This window comes from Aptenodytes patagonicus, chromosome 1, assembly GCF_965638725.1.
Source record: "Aptenodytes patagonicus chromosome 1, bAptPat1.pri.cur, whole genome shotgun sequence".
Lineage (NCBI taxonomy): Eukaryota > Metazoa > Chordata > Aves > Sphenisciformes > Spheniscidae > Aptenodytes > Aptenodytes patagonicus.
The window spans coordinates 47267323-47286432 of NC_134949.1; the positions used below are offsets into that span (position 1 = coordinate 47267323).

General features: G+C 35.2%; 1 protein-coding gene across 1 annotated transcript in view; it reads left to right on the forward strand.

Moving 5' to 3' along the window:
- LRRIQ1 (leucine rich repeats and IQ motif containing 1) overlaps positions 1 to 19110 on the forward strand; it is a 114777-nt gene that overhangs the window by 45796 nt on the left and 49871 nt on the right. Inside the window, exons 19-22 of the mRNA XM_076333896.1 lie at positions 13617 to 13706; positions 14422 to 14546; positions 15160 to 15255; positions 15593 to 15678. Coding sequence (XP_076190011.1) covers positions 13617 to 13706; positions 14422 to 14546; positions 15160 to 15255; positions 15593 to 15678 — 397 coding nt within the window. The remainder of the gene's footprint in view (positions 1 to 13616; positions 13707 to 14421; positions 14547 to 15159; positions 15256 to 15592; positions 15679 to 19110) is intronic.

A 19110-nucleotide genomic window follows, 5' to 3' on the forward strand; every position in this document is an offset into this window, starting at 1 on the left:
CTGGAGGAAGGGCCCTTATCTTGCTCACAATAGCATGAATAGTAATCATTTCACCTGAACAATTACTGGTATCTTCTTGTATTCATATCAGCTCCCATACGTTGCCAAAGATTCAGAGGCAATTGATGGCAGTAGTGTTTTGTGTCTGTTGTATTGTGCAATGTCAAACAGGCTATCCCAGATGAGATGAAATATCTGGCCAACAGATGTCTCAGAAAGTATGAGCCTGGTATTTAGTGATATTTTCATGTCTTTCATGTGGACTTTGGAGAATTCCAGCCTATATGCTCCAGAAGGCTGATCTTAAGGCAACCTTTCATCAGCAGTCCATCCATGTAGCAAATGATCTACAAAGCAGGCTCACTTTACCTCTGGTGGACAAAATCTGACAACACATTTGCTTGACACAGCTCTTACTTTCTGTACCATGTAACCATCAGCATTGTTGTTTTCTTGATGAGAATATGATGTGAGACAAATGCAAAATGGCTGATCTTATCAGAAAGCTGAACCAATTGAATATGATCAGTTTTAAGACAATTCTTTACTCAGAACGGTGGCCATTGAATAAATTATTGTTTTCCTACACTGAGTCAGCTTATGGACATACCTCTTATTCTCATCAAGATAAGTACCAATATTGATGGTTACATGGCACAGAAACTAAGTATTGTATTTTTCAAAACTTCATTTTTTCGAATTTAGTTTAAATCAGGGCTATCTAGTTGTACTTTTTCAAAAAGAAAGTAACTTTGTAAGTTGCAACCAAACTAAAAAGAAATCCATCACTGCTTCCTTCATCAAAGGGAATAAATCTGTTGCCCTGAGACAAAGTGTTGTTCTCCTTCTGAGCTTGATTATGTAGAATTTTAAAATCCCAGTCTTTTTGACAGCTTTTGAAATTATTGACCAGGAGTTTCCTTCACAATTTTTACATATCCACACTCAGACACATAGCCATTCTTATTTTTTTGCTTGCCTTCCATGGCAGCTAGGTAGCAGTTTTTTGTTATTTTGTTTTTTTTTTTTTTGGGGGGGGGAGAGAATAAAAACTCCCTCATATGTGCTAACTCTTTAAAAGTATATTAGAATATATAGAAAAGCAATTAGAATAACAATTTCTTTACATCTCTCGCCTTTCGTATTCTTATCACATGTCCAAACTAGCCAAATACAATGTGTTTTGTTTTCTTTTCAGATAATCCTTCATGGTGTGGTTTGTCTCAGGCTGTGAGCTTGTGATTGTGGGCTTGTGACAGTGATTGCTGTTTTTTGCCTAGTGCCAGGAAATAAGCATAGCCTATGGATTAGAAGGTGCCCATAACATTTCTTGTATCTTGACACTCTTAAACAGGTCTAGCTCTTGTAATTGCTTATAAATGTCAGATCAGAATCCAGCCTTTCTGTATTGTATACTGCAAAGAATATGATCCTTTTTTCATCAAATTTCTTATAAAGTTACAGTGTTGTAGAAAAGCAAAAAAGTGTAGGATGAAAATTTCATTAGATCCATCCTCTTCTTTCAAAAGGGAGGGGAAAAACTCTTTCCTAAGTAACATATTGGAAGATCAATCTTTTCAATGAGTGTGTATCAACAATCTCTTGATACGATCCTGCTTCTTCAGCTGCTATGTTAATGAATCACATGCCATTCTCAGTCTGTGGCATCATCAGATACATAAAGCCTCTTTTCTATCTCTTTCAGCAATGACACTCATCTAAAATGCTGAAATCTTGTTTTCTAGTTATCTGATAGATATCCTGGCCTTGGAAGTAGGTTGTTTCGGTTAGTATCTGATAAAATAAACACAAACACAGCTATTAGGAGTTGTGGCCATCGCTAACACCCCAGCTTCATAGCTCATGCATAATGTGCTCTGATTGCTTTCTGGCCTTCCACCATGAGATCTCAGTTCTTAATGCCACTTGAAATGCTTTTAATTTTTAAACAGAAACTATCTTCACAGCTTGTCTATATCTAATTCTTGGTTAAATAGCGAGATTCAAACAAATACTTTCCAAAGGAAAGCCCACTAATGATGCATGACACTAAAGATATCATTTGGAACCTGTATTTAGCCAAATGGTATAGTATTTTTCTAAATTATATTTAGCTTGTCTGACATATCAAAGTATAGTGATGTCATTAATTATATTTTCTAGTCATATTTCTCTAAAGACAAAGTCAAGTGTCATAATTGAATAAACAGGCCAAGCAATGGAAAAATGTATAAAAATGAAAAAAATCTTAGTTCTGTGGAGTTTTAGACTCATTACTGTGGCCTCAAAGGACTAAAAAATCGTTCTAAGCCAAATGCATCATTGGCTGGTAAATGGAAGTAATAACAGAGCCATCAGTTCTTCTCAGTGAGTACGTTTGCATCTGGAGTCTCTTGAAAGCTTAGCTAAGGATCCCAAAACATTGAATATAACTTCCCTAAGTTCTTTGATTTTTGTGTAATGTTAAAACTGAACATTTTAGTGTAGGTATAGATTGTGTTTAAAAGTTCTAGTTAAATGTCTGATATTTCGCATGTCCACATACATTGATTTCCATTGAAAAAGATCTTTCAGTAATGCCTATTTACAAATTTCAGGAGCTCTCCTGACTGACTTGTCTGTGCTCTGTGAGAAGAGGCCATTGTTGCAGCCAATATTGTAACTGAGTTAAATAGCAGTACTTTTGGAGGAACCAAAGAAGAAAGCGCGATGTCAGCTTCCTTTCTCTTCCACACTTAAATCCATACATGTCTCATTGCCTGGAGCTTGAAGTCCTTTTAGTTTAGAACATAGCAGATGTTATCCAACCACAGCACAGCTTAACTCACCTGAACATATACAAGTCCCAGGGAACAGATGGGATGCATCCAAAGGGGTTGAACAAGCTGCCTGATGTCATTTTGAGGTCACTCTCTATCATCTTTGAAAGGTCCTGACAACTGGGGGAGGTTATTGGTGAGTGGAAAAGGGCAGACATCACACCCATCTTCAGGAAAGGCAAGAAGGAAGAAATATCCAGGGAACTAGGGGCAAATCAACCTTATCTCAGTTCCTGGGAAGGCTGTGGATCAAATCCTCTCAGAAGCCATTTCTATACCCGTGAAAGAAGGTGATTGGGAGCAGCTAGCACGGGTTTACCAAGGGCTGATCAACTTTATTGCTTTCTATCACAAGGTGACTGGCACTATGAATGGTGCCAGTCACTTACACTGACTGTCCTCTATGTAGGACATCTCACTTTCTTCTTTGGTTCCTCCAAAAGTACTGCTATTTAACTCAGTTACAATATTGGCTGCAACAATGGCCTCTTCTCACAGAGCACAGACAAGTCAGTCAGGAGAGCTCCTGAAATTTGTAAATAGGCATTACTGAAAGATCTTTTTCAATGGAAATCAATGTATGTGGACATGCGAAATATCAGACATTTAACTAGAACTTTTAAACACAATCTATACCTACTATGACCACTATGGAGGGCAGTGCATATTGCATGCTTTATTTTAGCACGGCCGTTGACAGTCTCCCACTGTCTTATTCTCAAAATTTGTTGAGGTATGGGCTGGACAATAAGGTAAGTGGCAAATTCACTGGACTGCCAGGCTCGAATAGTTGTGTTCTGTGGTGCAAAATCCAACTTGTGGACTTGTAGACTCCAGTAATTAATGGAGCCCATCATGGATGGTAGGGGGGACCAAAATAGTTAATATTTTAATTAACAACCTGCATGATGGAACAGAGTGCAATCTCAGCAAATGTGCGGATGATATCAAATTGGGGGCAGCGGTTGGTATGCTGGAGGACCAGAGTGTTCTTTAGAGCAGCCTGCACAGGCTAGATAAACAGGCTGACCAGACCCTCATGATGTTCAACAAGAGCAAGTGCAAAGTCCGATATATGGGCTAGAGTCACCCCATGCAACACTGTTGGGTAGGGGCTGACTGTCTAGGAAGCAGCACCACAGAAAAGGATCTAGGGTCCTAATGGACTTTCTTCGCCATGCAATTCTTGAGTTTCTAATAGTGGAAACAGAGAAGGGGGAGAAAAACCCCCATACCCTATAATGCAATCTTAATTTAGCTAAAAACTATTTAACTTTATGTCTAGTTTGTCCTTGAATGGAGTGGGCTAAGGAATCCTAAATGCTAAATACTGTTAAAACCGTCTTCTGGTTCTCAGTCTAGTCATTTTGTTTGTATGGAAAATACTGTAAAATTTTATTTTGATACGGAAATAGCAGTAGCTATTGATCATTTCACAGATCTGAGTCTACAGCAGGAAAACATCCCAAAGAATGAGCTCCTGAAGCTCTTGAATTTCCCAGAGAGTAGCAGTGCAGGTCCCAAAAGATTTAAGGTGTTGAGACTACAGTTATGAATCAACAAATTTCAACCTGCAGATTCATTTGTGCATAATTTATTTCAAATAGAAGTGTTAGTGCTAGGGACATATAAGGAGGACAGTATAAGTGAAGCTGAGAGATGATTAAGACATATCTTCTTTAGAATTAAGCATTTTTAGTGTAATCAGAGATTTGTTATCATCAGTTTCAAAAAATATATGCTTACAACTTAGTCCTTCTTTGCTCTTTATCTTCCAAATACTTTTCTGTTCTTATTTCTGAAATAGGGACTTTTAAACAAAAAGGAAAAGTTGTCTTGAAATTGAATCAAATTTCTCATGTGACATGAACTTTGAAACATATTAAAGGTTAGATGACTATAAACTTGCGAGTAGTCTATTTTTTATTACCCTGTGTTTCTGCCTAACTTCCCTTCCTTTGACAAAACTGCAAGCTGAAGTACAGCTTTCTTTTCTATTGTGTTTTTAGCGTTCATTCCCCAAACTTGATAGAATATTTTGGGTGATCTTCATTTGAAATTGTGTATTCTCTGAATGTACAGTATATAAGAGGTGGAGATGAGGGGTCCCTTGGCTGTTTTGTTTGTTGTTTTTTTTAATTCATTGCCCCTTGAAAGGTTTGTTTGTTTGTTTTCACAGAGGTAGAAGGACTTGGAAAAAGGCTTATAGGGACATACCAGCTAAAGTTTGTGTAGTATGGCAGAGTCAGAGAGGGGAAGACTTGAAGATTTTTGTCATTTTAATGGGGAAAGACTGCATCTGGGGTCTTAGAGCCATTTGAGGGGTGGCCTGAAGGTGCCAGGAGCCTGATGTTTATTGAGGTGCGTGGGGGTATACATCTCAAAAGATTTTTGAAGCATACATTTCTGATGCTTACTTGAACCATGTCTAACCTCTGAAGCTGAGGTTACTGTTTACCCATCTGTATTTTTTATTCCTGTATTCACAAAAAGATGTAGGACCCAGAGCTTCCTTTGAACACTGTCAGGCTTAAGACAAAAATGCATTTCTAGAAAAGTTTGGGTCATGTAGGTCATGAATGACTGACATGAACTACAATAAGATTCAGACTTTTGGAGAGTTAATTATGTATGTATACATTCAACCTTTTTGGTGAATGAAAACTTTTACGGTCCCTGAAATTTTCATTATTCATTTACTTTTGTATATTCTGAAATAAATTATTTGCATGGTTTTAGTCATATGTATTTAGAAAAATCACATAGGTACTTACATGAAATATAAATACATATATATATGTATTAGAATTTGAGAGAGCAGTTACTTTTCTGAGCTTATTAAACAGTTTGGAAAAATGACATTTGAAGAAAGCATTCTCCAACAAAATTTTCTTGAATGTTTTTCTTAACAGAATGTTGTGATTTTTCCAGTAATTGTCAATATATCCTCCTTATAAATGGACAACTACACAACTATGCTTGCCCTCTAATTTTCCTACAAGAACGTGCTCTAATAATTAACCAGCTTTCGTAAGTCTTTAAAAGCTCTTGGGGTCAATTAATCGTTCTGATGTTTCTCTGGAATCCATATGATACTCGCTACTTTTTTTGGCTTGAAACATTGTTTGGTTTTAGCAATCATAAGAATGCAGCCATGCCCAGCTTTCCTTCCTAATTCTCTTGTTTTATATAAAGACAGGGTTGAAAAAGAAGCATTGCCAAAGGTTAAAATAACCTTTATTAGGGTGCTAACCTATTTATCTTCACCACATAAAATATGTGAAAAAGCATGAAAGACAAATCCAGAGAAAAAGGCTATTTTTCCTACTGCCTGCAGTTCAGAAATCCGTTTTCTAGAAAACCTATCTCCACTAAACTAATTAAAAAGAAGTCTGTATACAGTTTTTTATAAAATTGGTCAAATTGACACATTTACATATAGTTTTAAAATTACAGAACTTAGACTGAATTTTTGTGGTATTGGAAATGGAATAATAATGCAACTAATAGACGATTCAGTTAAGGATGTTCATATTTGATACTGTCTCAGCTTTGGGATTATTTTAGAAAGTCTGGCTCTGAATTGATACTCAACTTCCTAACATTGAACTAAGCTTTATGCAAGAACCTGAGTTTCTCAGAAAAGCTAGCCCATAGAGTAATCTGATTCCTACAAAGACTGGATGAAAGAAAAGGCTAAATACACAAAAATATTCAGATCTTTAATTTCAAAAGAACTTTTCAATCACAGTCTATGAACAATAGATAAATGAGCATAGAAAAGTGGTCTAGTCCTTCTGTATCAGCTGCAAGAGCTAAAAATTTGTGATTTCTTAAGAAGTTTGTCAAAACTTACTTATGCTTTTAGAGAAGAAATTTCTAGCAAAGAATACTTGGGCCTTGGCAGAAATGAAGTTTAGTTTAAAAAGAAATGAAAGATGTTGTCCTGGAGTAGCATGATATTTGAATGGAATACACCACAGGGTGAAATATGTTTGCCAGGAATCAAGAGAGAAAGTTACAGCTTTCAGCCAGATGAAAGACAGTACAGTATGGCTGGCTGTGGTATGCCCTTTTCTATTGTCAGTATCCACAGGGTTAACCTTCAGCATATGATCCTTCTCCCTGACCACTCCCTCTCCCAGTCTCTGAGCAATTATTTAACCTACAGGATGTTTAACACTATGAAAAGTAGTTCTTCATGTGGCATGTATTGTGCAAAAACAGAAATTTTGTCAGCTTATTTGAAATAGTCATAGAATGCTGTTGAACGTTCTGCCTTGGATTAAAGTACTGTCTTTCACTTGTCTTTTTGTTTTAACTTTTTGTTTTATTTTCTTGGAGTGAACTAGACTTTAACTGCACTATTCAAATATACTCCCAAAAAACTACGAAAGTAGAAATCAAGGACTTCACCACCCTGAAGAACTTTGTTTAAGCTTGTATTCTATAGAGAAAACTAGTGGAAAGATTCATTCTGATTTATTTATTTATTTACTCTTATTACATATTATTCTTATTAAAAACTAATTTGAATGTAGAGAGGGCAGATACTTTGTAAAATCTGGTTGAAAAAGGGCCATTCTGAGAGAGAATGACACTAGTGGCCTGCCTCACTGAGGGGAGCAGAAGTCCAAAAAAACAGGTTAGACAAAACCAGGCAGGTGAACTGGAGGGTGAATCTTTTTTTAAAAGCAAGGAGTTCCACACACTATTTCTGTGGAAATATTTTTTTTTTTAATGAAAGATGCTTTTTTTTTTTCCCTCCCATGTCTCCTATTCTGTTGTACAGCTCAGGGGCCAGTCATGACTCTAAGTTCAGAGTGAGTTTTGGATGTGAATTTTCTTCTGCTTGTTTATAGTCTGTTGCGTAATTTTCCTATTTTTATCTTAAAATACAATATAAATAAAAGCACTACATAAATATCAATAAAACAATTTTTCTGGCTAAACCATTGCTGTCCTGCAAACAGTGAGTGAGTCACTGAGGAAATGAAAGAAGAAAGGAAAGAGTTAGTTCTCCCTAATTTTCAAAAATAGTTTCACAGTTTTGTCAGATGATGATTCATCTTGTGATTCTGAGGTCCACCATGTTTGGAAACATGGAATAACTTCAGCTCCCATGGCAGCCAACATGTTGGCCTTTTGGAGTTAAGCTATACCACTTCAGCAGTTACATGCTCTGAACTGTGTAAATGATTTTGCATTCTTTCTGGATCAACATAGAGATGACCTTGCAAGCACACTTATTAGATGGTTATATTTGTCATAAGAAGTTAGATTACCGTTTTAAGTGGAGGAATCTTTTCCTAGATGTTAGCAGAAAGTCCTTAAACCACCAGTTTCCAAGGTCTGAAAGAACATACCAAGGGAAGGATTGTCCTCGACATGTCCAGCTTCTTTCATGCTTTCCATAAGCATCTGCTACTGAACTCTTCTGGAAGCAGAGTACTGATGTAGATAAATATTTGATCTGACCCAGAACAGAGTTGTTCTATATCAAATGCTGGCCTTTCTTTTCAGCGTGTATTGTTAATGCCTTCTTGCATCTTCTACTTCTAACCATAGTAGAGTTTTGGGAATTTGTTTGGTTTTTATTATACTCTTGTGATCCTCCTTGATCTAAGAGACATGAAAGGCAATATGTGATAGCATTATTCACAGTTTGGACAGTTACTTGTAGAAGTGCTTTAAAGCTGAGTGTAGGTTTGACACTGTGTCCTGTGAGCTATTTTTTGTTCCTGGTTTCAATAAGACTCAGAATAGCCCAGATTACATGTATGGTCATTATAAAAGATAGTGTAGCTCCAGAATGTAATCTAGGCCATATAAAAGTTGCCTAGAATTAGATTGTATAAATAGCGTTTGCACTAAAACTCTGCTTTTCAGTAGCTCATTCAGTCCCCGTTAAAGTCAGTAGAACCATTCTCACTGACTTTGGTGGTTGTAGGATTGGATTCTGTTTCCGAAGCCACAGAAGTTTAATGTTTGTTAATAAATAGTCATTACATTTTGCAAAGAAAGGAATAGAATAAATATTTCAAAAATGAAGGAATAACAAAATGAAAAAGGTTATATATAGTACGCCATTAAATCCTCCAGAGTTCATTGATGAGCTAAAAAATCAAAGGGGAGAAAAAAACCTGTAGGATTAAACTCTCAAAGGGTAAAAAATACACTGTGAATCAGGATAAAAAGTTCTTGATCCTAATGGATAAATGGAAATAGCTAATACTATGGAAGTTTTATTATTAAAATTCAGAAAAAAAAAAACCCAAAACCAAATATATTCACACCTTCTTCTTGTTGAAGAATAATATCGGGGTAATTGTATTGTGTTTAATAGTGAATTTGGTGGTCTGTATTCTTTCTAGTCTTGGAAGTATCTTGTTTGTGTCCTGAGCAGGAGCTAAATGAAAGCTAACATAAAGTCTAGGGGAAAAAAAAAAAAAAAGAAAGAAACCCTTGAAAAATTTGCCAAGTATTAAAAATGTGTTTCAAATAGTAAGTTAAAGTGAATTTATTTCTGTGAAGTTTTAACAAAAAGTTAGAAAGGTCTATGTTTGTTTTGTGTACTTGTGAAAATTGAAACTTTTTTAAAGTAATCAATACAGTCTTTGATTTGAAACAAACACTGGAAATAAAGTATGGAGGATACAGAAGCGTAAAAGGTATCTTCAGGTGAACTACTGTGTGTTAAATCAACTGTATGTGATTTACACATATGTGTAAAGCTATGTTATATACCTCAGTATTTGTGAAATCAATTCCTTAATTTGGCTTTAGAAATAAACATAAATATAGTATGCCTATAACTGTTTTTGTAGACTATACAATCAAACATTATTATTTAATTTGTTTTGTACTTCATCTCAGATTGCTTTTTATTTCCTCCTAGTGGACAATGACAGTAAAAATGGATCTATTTTTTAGCCTTAGGTATTGGTAAATCTGTCATAAACTTTGCATTAGTTATAATTTAGGACTGTGTTTATGGGAAAGATATGGACAGAAGTTTCTTGAACTTAGTGCTGTCAAAATCTCTAGGGATAAACACAGTAGAAGAGCATATATCTGAAAACCAATTATGTGTTTATTTTTTCTTGGCCAAAGCAAACAATAGTGTGGTATATTTTTACAATATGCTACACATACATAGGAATGCCAAATGTGCTTAATGATAAATCAATTGTCTTTTTCTGTCTTGCGTATTTATACCTTTGAATCATGCTTTTATGTTTTCATTGGTATTTCTTTTCAACAGTTAGAACACTGAAAGACATTTCATAGGCTATGAAAGAAATAAAAACACTGTGCAGAATATTAAATTAATAAATGGCAAACACCGGGCTAAGAAAATATTTGTGAGAAAAGTTTCAACCTAAATATTAAAAGCAAAGAACTTTAATTGGGTTATGGTACAACTATAAAGTAAAAAGATTCAATCAGTGTACTGCTTAAGTGATTCTTGTTCCAAAAAATTGACTACAGCTTTGGAGTGTTAGTTTTCATGTTTCATGATTTTATTGATTTTTGTCGCAAACAATTTCATGAGAGAGGTAAAAATTCAAATAGCTAGGATGCAAGCTTGCCCTGAAATCTGGCAGTAGAGCTTGGATCATATTCACTGTTAAAGACAGACATGTAACTACCCAGGTAATTAATGGACACATCACTGTACACACCAGTTAACTTGATTGACATTTAAATTGTACAATAAGTGGCAATATACCTCTCTCCCAGCTGTATTGATTCTTTTGCTAATAGAGGAATCATAGATTCATAGAATCATAGAATAGTTTGGGTTGGAAGAGACCTCTAAAGATCATCTAGTCCAACCCCCCTGCAATGAGCAGGGACATTTTCAACTAGATCGGGTTGCTCAGAGCCCCGTCCAACCTGACCTTGAATGTTTCCAGGGATGGGGCATCCACCACCTCTCTGGGCAACCTGTGCCAGTGTTTCACCACCCTCAGCGTAAAAAAATTCTTCCTTATATCTAGTCTAAATCTGCCCCCCTTTAGTTTAAAGCCATTCCCCCTTGTCCTGTCGCAACAGGCCCTGCTAAAAAGGTTGCTGCCATCTTTTTTATAAGCCCCCTTTAAGTACTGATAGGCCGCAAAAAGGTCTCCCCAAAGCCTTCTCTTCTCTAGGCTGAACAACCCCAACTCTCTCAGCCTTTCCTCATAGGAGAGGTGTTCCATCCCCCTGATCATTTTCATGGCCCTCTTCTGGACCTGCTCCAACAGGTCTGTGTCTTGTGCTGAGGGCTCCAGAGCTGGATGCAGTATTCCAGGTGGGGTCTCACCAGAGCAGAGTAGAGGGGCAGAATCACCTCCCTCACCCTGCTGGCCACACTTCTTTTGATGCAGCCCAGGATACGATTGGCCTTCTGGGCTGCGAGTGCACATTGCTGGCTCATGTCCAGCTTTTCATCCACCTGTACCCCCAAGTCCTTCTCAGCAGGGCTACTCTCAATCCCTTCGTCCCCCAGCCTGGATTGATATCAGGGGTTGCCCTGACCCAGGTGCAGGTCCTTGCACTTGGCCTTGTTAAACCTCATGAGGTTCACACAGGCCCACTTCTCCAGCTTGTCCAGGTCCCTCTGGATAGTATCTTGTCCCTCTGGCATGTCGACCACACCACTCAGCTTGGTGTCATCTGCAAACTTGCTGAGGGTGCACTTGATCCCACTGTCTATGTCATTGATGAAGATATTAAAGAGGAGGAAAAAAATACTTCAGAAATTTGCCATTTTCATATACCTTTATATACCAGCAAAGTTGAAGACATATCTTTTGCAGACGTTGAGTTCACCTGTGACAGGATTGCATGCCCACACTCAGAAAATAAGTGAAAAACTCATCTGAAAAACTAGAAATATGATTCGCATAGTGCAATTGAAGAGTAAATTCAAGGATGACAAAGAGGAATAATATCTAATTTCACTGACAGTTGTTGGTCAGATTTTCTCCCTTTTTCATAGTTACGCATTTTTACCATTCTGCCCATAGACCCCAGGCAATTACAAAACTTGAATATGTCACAGCTTTGTCTCTGCTGAGATGCGAACTTGTCAGTCTTCTGTGTCCAAATTGTACCAATTTCACATCTTTAAATGATCACCTTTGGGATTTCATTTACTGCAATCTGCTTCTGCAATTGATTTGAACTGTGACTTCTTTTTTTTTTTAATGAAAATTGTTTGAATCAACCACTCAGTGGTTATCAGCATAAGAGTAATCACCGAGGAGAGATAGGCTAGTGGGCTGTAGGTAAATGTAACAGTTAAAGAACATGATGCATTTTATTTGTTGCATGCCTCTACAGTTTATTTACATAGATTTCTTAACACATACAACCACCTGAGAAAGGAGGTGTGGTAAAAAGGATAGCATTGTATATTTATCATTAATTGAAACAGTAAGAAGGGGAAGAGTGGTAAAGAGACATCGTCTGTTAATAATGTTAACATTATTATCTGGGAATTCCAGAAACAAGGATCAAAGATGTAAGAATGCATCCCTTTTAAGACATGAAAATAAAGTCAAAATTTATTGAAAATTTATGTTGAAAAGCTAGGTCAGAATGGAAGAAGAATAATACTGGTTCAGTTACCTTATAAATAAAAAGAGTGGTCTTAGAGTCACTAAATTATGTCACCAGTACCTGGAATATGATCCTTTTGTCTCAGAATTTCAAAGGGCTTGGAAGACCTTGTTCAGCAGTCTAAGGCTGTGCAAAGTCCTGTTTACACAAACTACACAGTAAGGTATCCACAGTTAGGATAATTTCTCAGGGTCAGAAATCAGTGCAATCTGAAATAATCTGTGAATGGGAGAAAGGTAGTCCAGTTTTATAAATCAGACATTTTCAAAAGAATGAACCCCAGGCTCTTTGCTCCTGAAGTAAGTACAGCCTGAATGACTGAGCCCTGTGTAAGTAAAGCCAAATTCTTCAGAGGTATTTACTTACTGTGTGGGAGTAATTTACTTCTCTCACTTATCAGAATATATTGAAAGACCATGTGGTCAAAAAACTCAAGGACGTGTAAGAAAAATGTCATATACAAGTTGAGTTTGAAACAAAATCTAAATTTTGTTTTTATGAAAGAAAACTGAATTCTGCTTTGAAGTGCCAGAGACACCAGTTAGCACCTAATTCTGCCACCCCTCTTCATTCCAAGCTATTACTTTAGTTTGCAAATTATTCCATTATATCAAAAATAAAATTGATTAATTGAAGGGATAAGTACATATAGCATTCACTTTTTTTAACCCTAGATTTCAATGAAAACTATTCACCAATTCAGTTCAACTCAACAAAAGCAAGTTTGACAGAATCAGGCACCTACATCTGGTTGTAAAATACTCAATTAGTCAAAAACAACAAACAAAGCTGTTCATGTTCTTTAGGCCTCTAAGTACCTTAGGTCTGTATTTTTTCAGAGTTTGGCAGTCTTTTTTAATAACTTGGGTTTACTAACAATGTTGGGATAAAATTACAAGACTTTGAGAAGGAGGGGATGCATCTTATTTAAAAAGCAAAACAAAACCCCAAACCCAAAAAACCCCACAACCCACAAATACTGTTAATCTGATTTGTTTAAAATAAAACAATACAACACATTATCTCTAAAGGTGTTTTAAGTGCGATTGCTCTGCAGGTGGCAGTTCTGATATACGACTTGAAAACACTTGAAACAGTATGTAAGACAATTTAAAAGAGACTTTGCAAAAGTTATCAAAACTAAACTGATTTTATCAGTGCACTATTTGACTTTACTCATTCATGCAGGCTGCATTAGAGAAGGAACGGCTAACTCTAGATTCCACCCGTTTCCCTTCAAAAACACTCCTGCTCTCAAACCAGCTGCACTGGCCAAAGGTAACATGTCACAGAAACTTCTTACTCTTCAGTCTTTATTCATTCCTTAAGGATATGCTATTCTGGGTGATTAATAAGACAATCTATTGACTTGAAAAACACAATTACTTTTAGAAGTCTCGGACTTCCTCCTCGTCCCCAGATGCAATTTTTCTTTTAGATTTTCTTTCATTTGCTTAGTTTTTTCTTTATTTTGGATTTATTTCAACACTTTACTTCACAGTAGCAGAAAAAAAGATGATGTGCTTCATCTGTACATTTGGCAATGGATTAAAAATTGCTAGTTGACACACTACTTTAAAAATACTAAGATCTGCATTATATGACAACAGCTGAATGTTTTCAGAACAGCTAAAGGTCATTGAACTGTAATGTCTGCTAGTTATTTGATAAACTTTGAAGTTTTAGCTTTTTGTTTTGGTAGGGTTTTCTCTTCTTGTTACAAGCGTAGTATTACTAATGTTTTATTTCCTACAAATAAAAGGAAGGAGTCTTATAAATGTATAATTCATTCTATTTGGGGACGTTAAGTATAATTAAAGTCACCTTTTTGCCCTATTTAGTTAGTTGAAGGTAAGGTCTGTAATGGGCATATCACCATTAAGAATCTTTCTGTTGTAGTAATAGATTGTAAACCCTGATGCAGGTTTACCTGCACATTTTAAACTCAAACTTGCAGGAATCATCAACTGCATTTTTTTTCTTTCTTACTTAGAAGTATTCTAGGCCTTCAAATTCCAGTGAACATTCAAATATTTTGCCATTGTCACCACAAGATGTTTGGCGGGGTGTTAACAGACCACATTCATACTCAGCAGAAAATATCCACTTTCATAGCAGGTAAGTTAAATAATATATTTTTTTCATTATATTTAGTTCATTTGGATTTGACAAAAATCAAAAGGAGGAGAACTTGAGGCTGTTTTCTGATGCTTTTGCTACTTTTGATTAATATGATATTACTGGAGTTAAAATGTATTTACTTGTTAAAACCAAATATATTAAATTCAGTTGTTATTTTTCATTGACTACCAGAATTAACAATATAAGAATATATATGTGTATTTTCATTTATCTAGGTTTGACAATAAATGATAGAACTCATATTTTTTCACATATATCATAACATAGATGTTGAAATAGAGATTTGTAAGACTAGATAAAGATTAAAAGGGATTTCTTAGACAGCTGCATTCTTTTGGAGAGAAAGGACTGAAATATGCTTCAAGTAATTGAAATGTAAACATTTCAAATTGATGGCAGACTTTTATTACTCTCCAAGATAAAGCCTTCCTGGAGTATTAAAATAGATTTTTCTGTATTGTTTCCAAGCTTCAAAAGTGCCTTTAAAAGGCACAAACAACTTGCAGAATAACAAAGGCTGCAAAATAGTCACCCAAGACCCTTCCTTATTTACCTACCTTTCAGTACCGCTCTTATACTTTGTTTTCAGGTCAGGGAAGGGGACAATGTCACAGCTCTCTGACTGGAAGGAAAAAAAGAAATTTTCATTCATGTCTGAAAAAGAAGAGAGAATTTCAGAAGAATGGTATGTTAAGCTGTCTTGCTTATATAGTGACTTCCAGGAATAGGTACAGTATAGTCGGCTGTTGTTGCTTGCTTTTTTTAAGTTCCACCTTTCAAGAATGTCTATTTTCTACTAAAGTGAAAATTATTGTAATTAATAAGTGTCTGGGAGACCAGCTTAATAAGTTGCAATAATGTAGTACTAAGATAAGCATTGCAGCTATCTGTGTAATTCAGAGTTTCATACCATGCATAAGAAGTACTATGCACTTGCATTCTTTTTGAAAAGTACATTATATGATAATATGCAGCTGGTGTAACATATGTGAAATGTTTAGTAAGTTATTCTCTTCCCCTAGGGGTTTTAAGGATATTTCTACTGCACAGCTAATGCTGAAGAGGGCCCATAAAATGAAGCCCAAAAAACATAGTAATAAAAATTTAGGTAAGTCAACAGTTAAAAAATGGTTATATTGATGTAATGTTTCTATTCTTAAATCTCAAAATAATCTCTTTTAAAAAGTTTGCTTGCACAACATTAAACATTAATTTGAATAAAGGTAGAGTGTGATTCAGTAAAAATAACTCGGTTTAAATCTCTGTAAAGAAATCAATTTGTTCCAGTGATAAAATATTCAGATTTTAAAAAATGTTCTACTGGATTTTGAAGTTGAATATTTGACAGCTATGTTAAACAGAAATTTTGTTTCTTTTTGTTCATGTATCTCTTTTTCAAGATGTGGAATTTATATTTCTGCATTTTGTGCTTCTTGTATTTTTCTCTTGGGGGAATCTCTGGTTAAAATTATTGACTTATGCAAGAACTGTTTATGAAAATGACAGTTTGATACAAATGAAATGAAATCATACTTTTTGTATTAAATAATCACTGTGGAAATAGATAATGCTTATCCAGCTTCTCTGTAATTGTCTTCTGGTTCTTCTCAGATACTTGTTATGTCAATGAATCTTTCTTACAATCATCAACTGTTAGTATGATATGCTAATACAAATGTTAATGGAATATGTTAATAAAAATATTAATAAAATACTGCTAGTATAAGAAACATTAAAATATGTAAGAGCCTGGTTGACAATAGGACCTAACTCTAAATGATCTTTGGAAAGTGTACCTTTATTTACATCTAATTTTTTTTATTGTACCACAAGGTACAGTTAATTTTCCTCTTTTGTATAATTTTGCAAATCTCTTCTGTATTAATTGTTGAAACTATTGAAAGATGTTTTGCTCTTGGAAGGGCAAAAATTCAGCCTACAGATGAAGTTAAGAAAAGTGTTTCTCTGTATAATTTTTTCTACTTTAAATATCATGCCTAAGACTAAATATGACAAAAAAGATCTCTAGTTAAAAAAAAAAAGGGGGGGGGGGGGGGAAGGCATGTAATCAACAAACAATACTTTATTGTTATGAAAAGGAGAAAAAATGGATAAGAGGTTAAAGTGATTATATTTAAATCTTGATAGCTTCCCATGATGCCCTACCATGTTACTTAAAAAAAAAAAAAAAGTAAATATTTGGTGTGCAGCTGAGTTTTTTTACATATGTTCCATTTGGTGGTCTCTGTATAATTTTTTAATTAATAGAGCTTATTAGGTTATATAATCTTTTCTCCATATGCTCTCTGGTTTATGTTAGTAGTAATTAATCCAGTCATAAATGTCTGATTGAGCATATCAAATTTGCTATCCTATTTTTGTTGTAGTTCTAATGGATTTTTTGGGTATGTTTATGTTCACTTTGTTCAGATTATTCAATATGGTATATGTGTGTTGAGCTTTTTAATGTATCACTTGGAATATTCTCAAAATATATTACTAGTTTTAAAAAAATTAACAAAACTTTTGCACAATGTTTTTATAGGTTCAAATTTTTTCTTCTTGACACTACCTCATATAAGAATTTTTTGTCTTTCTAACCATTACATCAAGCACAAAAATAACCTGTATATATAATTTTCCTGTATAGAGCTCTCTGACAGTCATTAAAATCACATTTTTCTTTTCAGATAAGCAGCAAACGTAAAGAACCAAGAAATATGACTGAAAATATTGCACTCTTAATCCCTTTTCAGTACAAAGATTATCAAGCCAACTATTCTTTCTCATACAGCACGCTGACAAAGTCAGTCCTTCCTTGGTCACTAAGGACCAAATAGACATTATCAATTAAAACAAATATTTTTGTCTTAAACTGATGCTAAAACTCAGCTGTTGCACTAAAAAATGATCCTGATGGAATATTCCCCATGTGAGAAGAATCTCCACTTATATGACTGTCTTTTACATCAGCTACCTCCTCTGAAGTGGTGGAAGCAAGTCAGGGTCTTGTTGAGGGCCTGGTTGAACAGAGGGACTTTACAGCATTTAAGAATAGATATACCTTATCCGAAGGCTAGCCAGCTCCAGATCAGGAAACTGTAACCAGATCCATTAGGCTGCCAGTATCTTTCTTGGATCTCTGTGTGGTACAGCTCATGCTAGAATACTTACAGAAATTCCAGTATAACTAGAGAGAGAGACTTCACAATCTTGGGCCATTGCTGTGAGTTTAACCCTACTGAAGCAGGAATTCCATAAGAGACTTTATTCCTTCTAATATTGAAAAGCAGATTGAAATTCATCTGAATAAGTAGATGTTAACATTGTCTTTTAATGTTTCCATAGAAATTAGCATCCTATCACCTTCATCTCCTCTGAAATGAGCTTCATCCATCTTGTACTCACTGAAGCTGCATATGAAATCTTGTAGGATTTATTTTTAGTATTATTCTTTCTGTTTTTTCTTTTGAATTTCCAGGTCCTCAGTGTTATAATTGCAACTGTTTCCTTTTTAGCTTTCTGATTTAAAATAGTTGAAGGTATGCTAACTACAATAAAATAATTTTATTAGTGATATAGATTCCTAACCACTAGAAAATAAATAGCCAGCATCCACTTAAAAGTGTGAAATATAAGGTGTGAAAAAAGCAATTTTCCATGTTATATCCATTTACTATTACACGTTTAACTTAAGAGCAAAATTTTAAGTTCTGACAAAAAGCAAAGCAACAACAAGATCTAAAGGTTCTACAGACAAATAAATTATAGGCTATTAACAAATACACTGATAGCTTTTACGCTAAGGTTTCAGGATCATCCCAAACATCTTTTATGTGCCATTGAGCTCTTCCATGGTAACAATCTTATTAGTTGAAGCTAATGCTAAGATAACTGATGGATTTTGTAGGAACAAATGGCCTGTCAGAGTATGCTGTCTGCTTCCATATGCTATCAGACTCCTTTGCCTTAGGCCTGAGATTCACAAATGCAAAGTGTTAAATCAGCCTCCATTCAGAGTGTTTTACAATTGCTCTTTAATATAGTCAAGACGTCTGCTGGATTGGAACTTGGATTGGACAGTCATGAACAGCTTCGATTCTTAACATCCTCAAGTGTGGGAATTTAGTCCTTTTCATTTTCCATTTAAAACGTTTGTCTTCTCCTAGTGCAACAGTGATGGGATTCATTTGGTTAATTATAGAAGTTCACATCTGAGCTAGTCATCTGCATTCCTTTATGGAAAGAAATAGCCACCTTTAATGCTATTAATTTCCTCCTAAAACATAATTCAAAAACAGGCTACTTGAATCTCACTGTAAAAGCACTTATAGTTCTCCGTTGCCTATACACAAAACCTAGACCGACTGGCTGAAGTACAGAGTTAAACTGTAGATACGTAGAAGTAATTGAGAAGTATCTTACCTCATATGTCTGGCCATGTACCTTCTCAGTAGTGAAAAAAATATGGAAAATACTAGCAAGTGCACTGAATCCTGTGGTTTGTATTACAAGGAAGAGCTTAAAGTAGCATAACCTT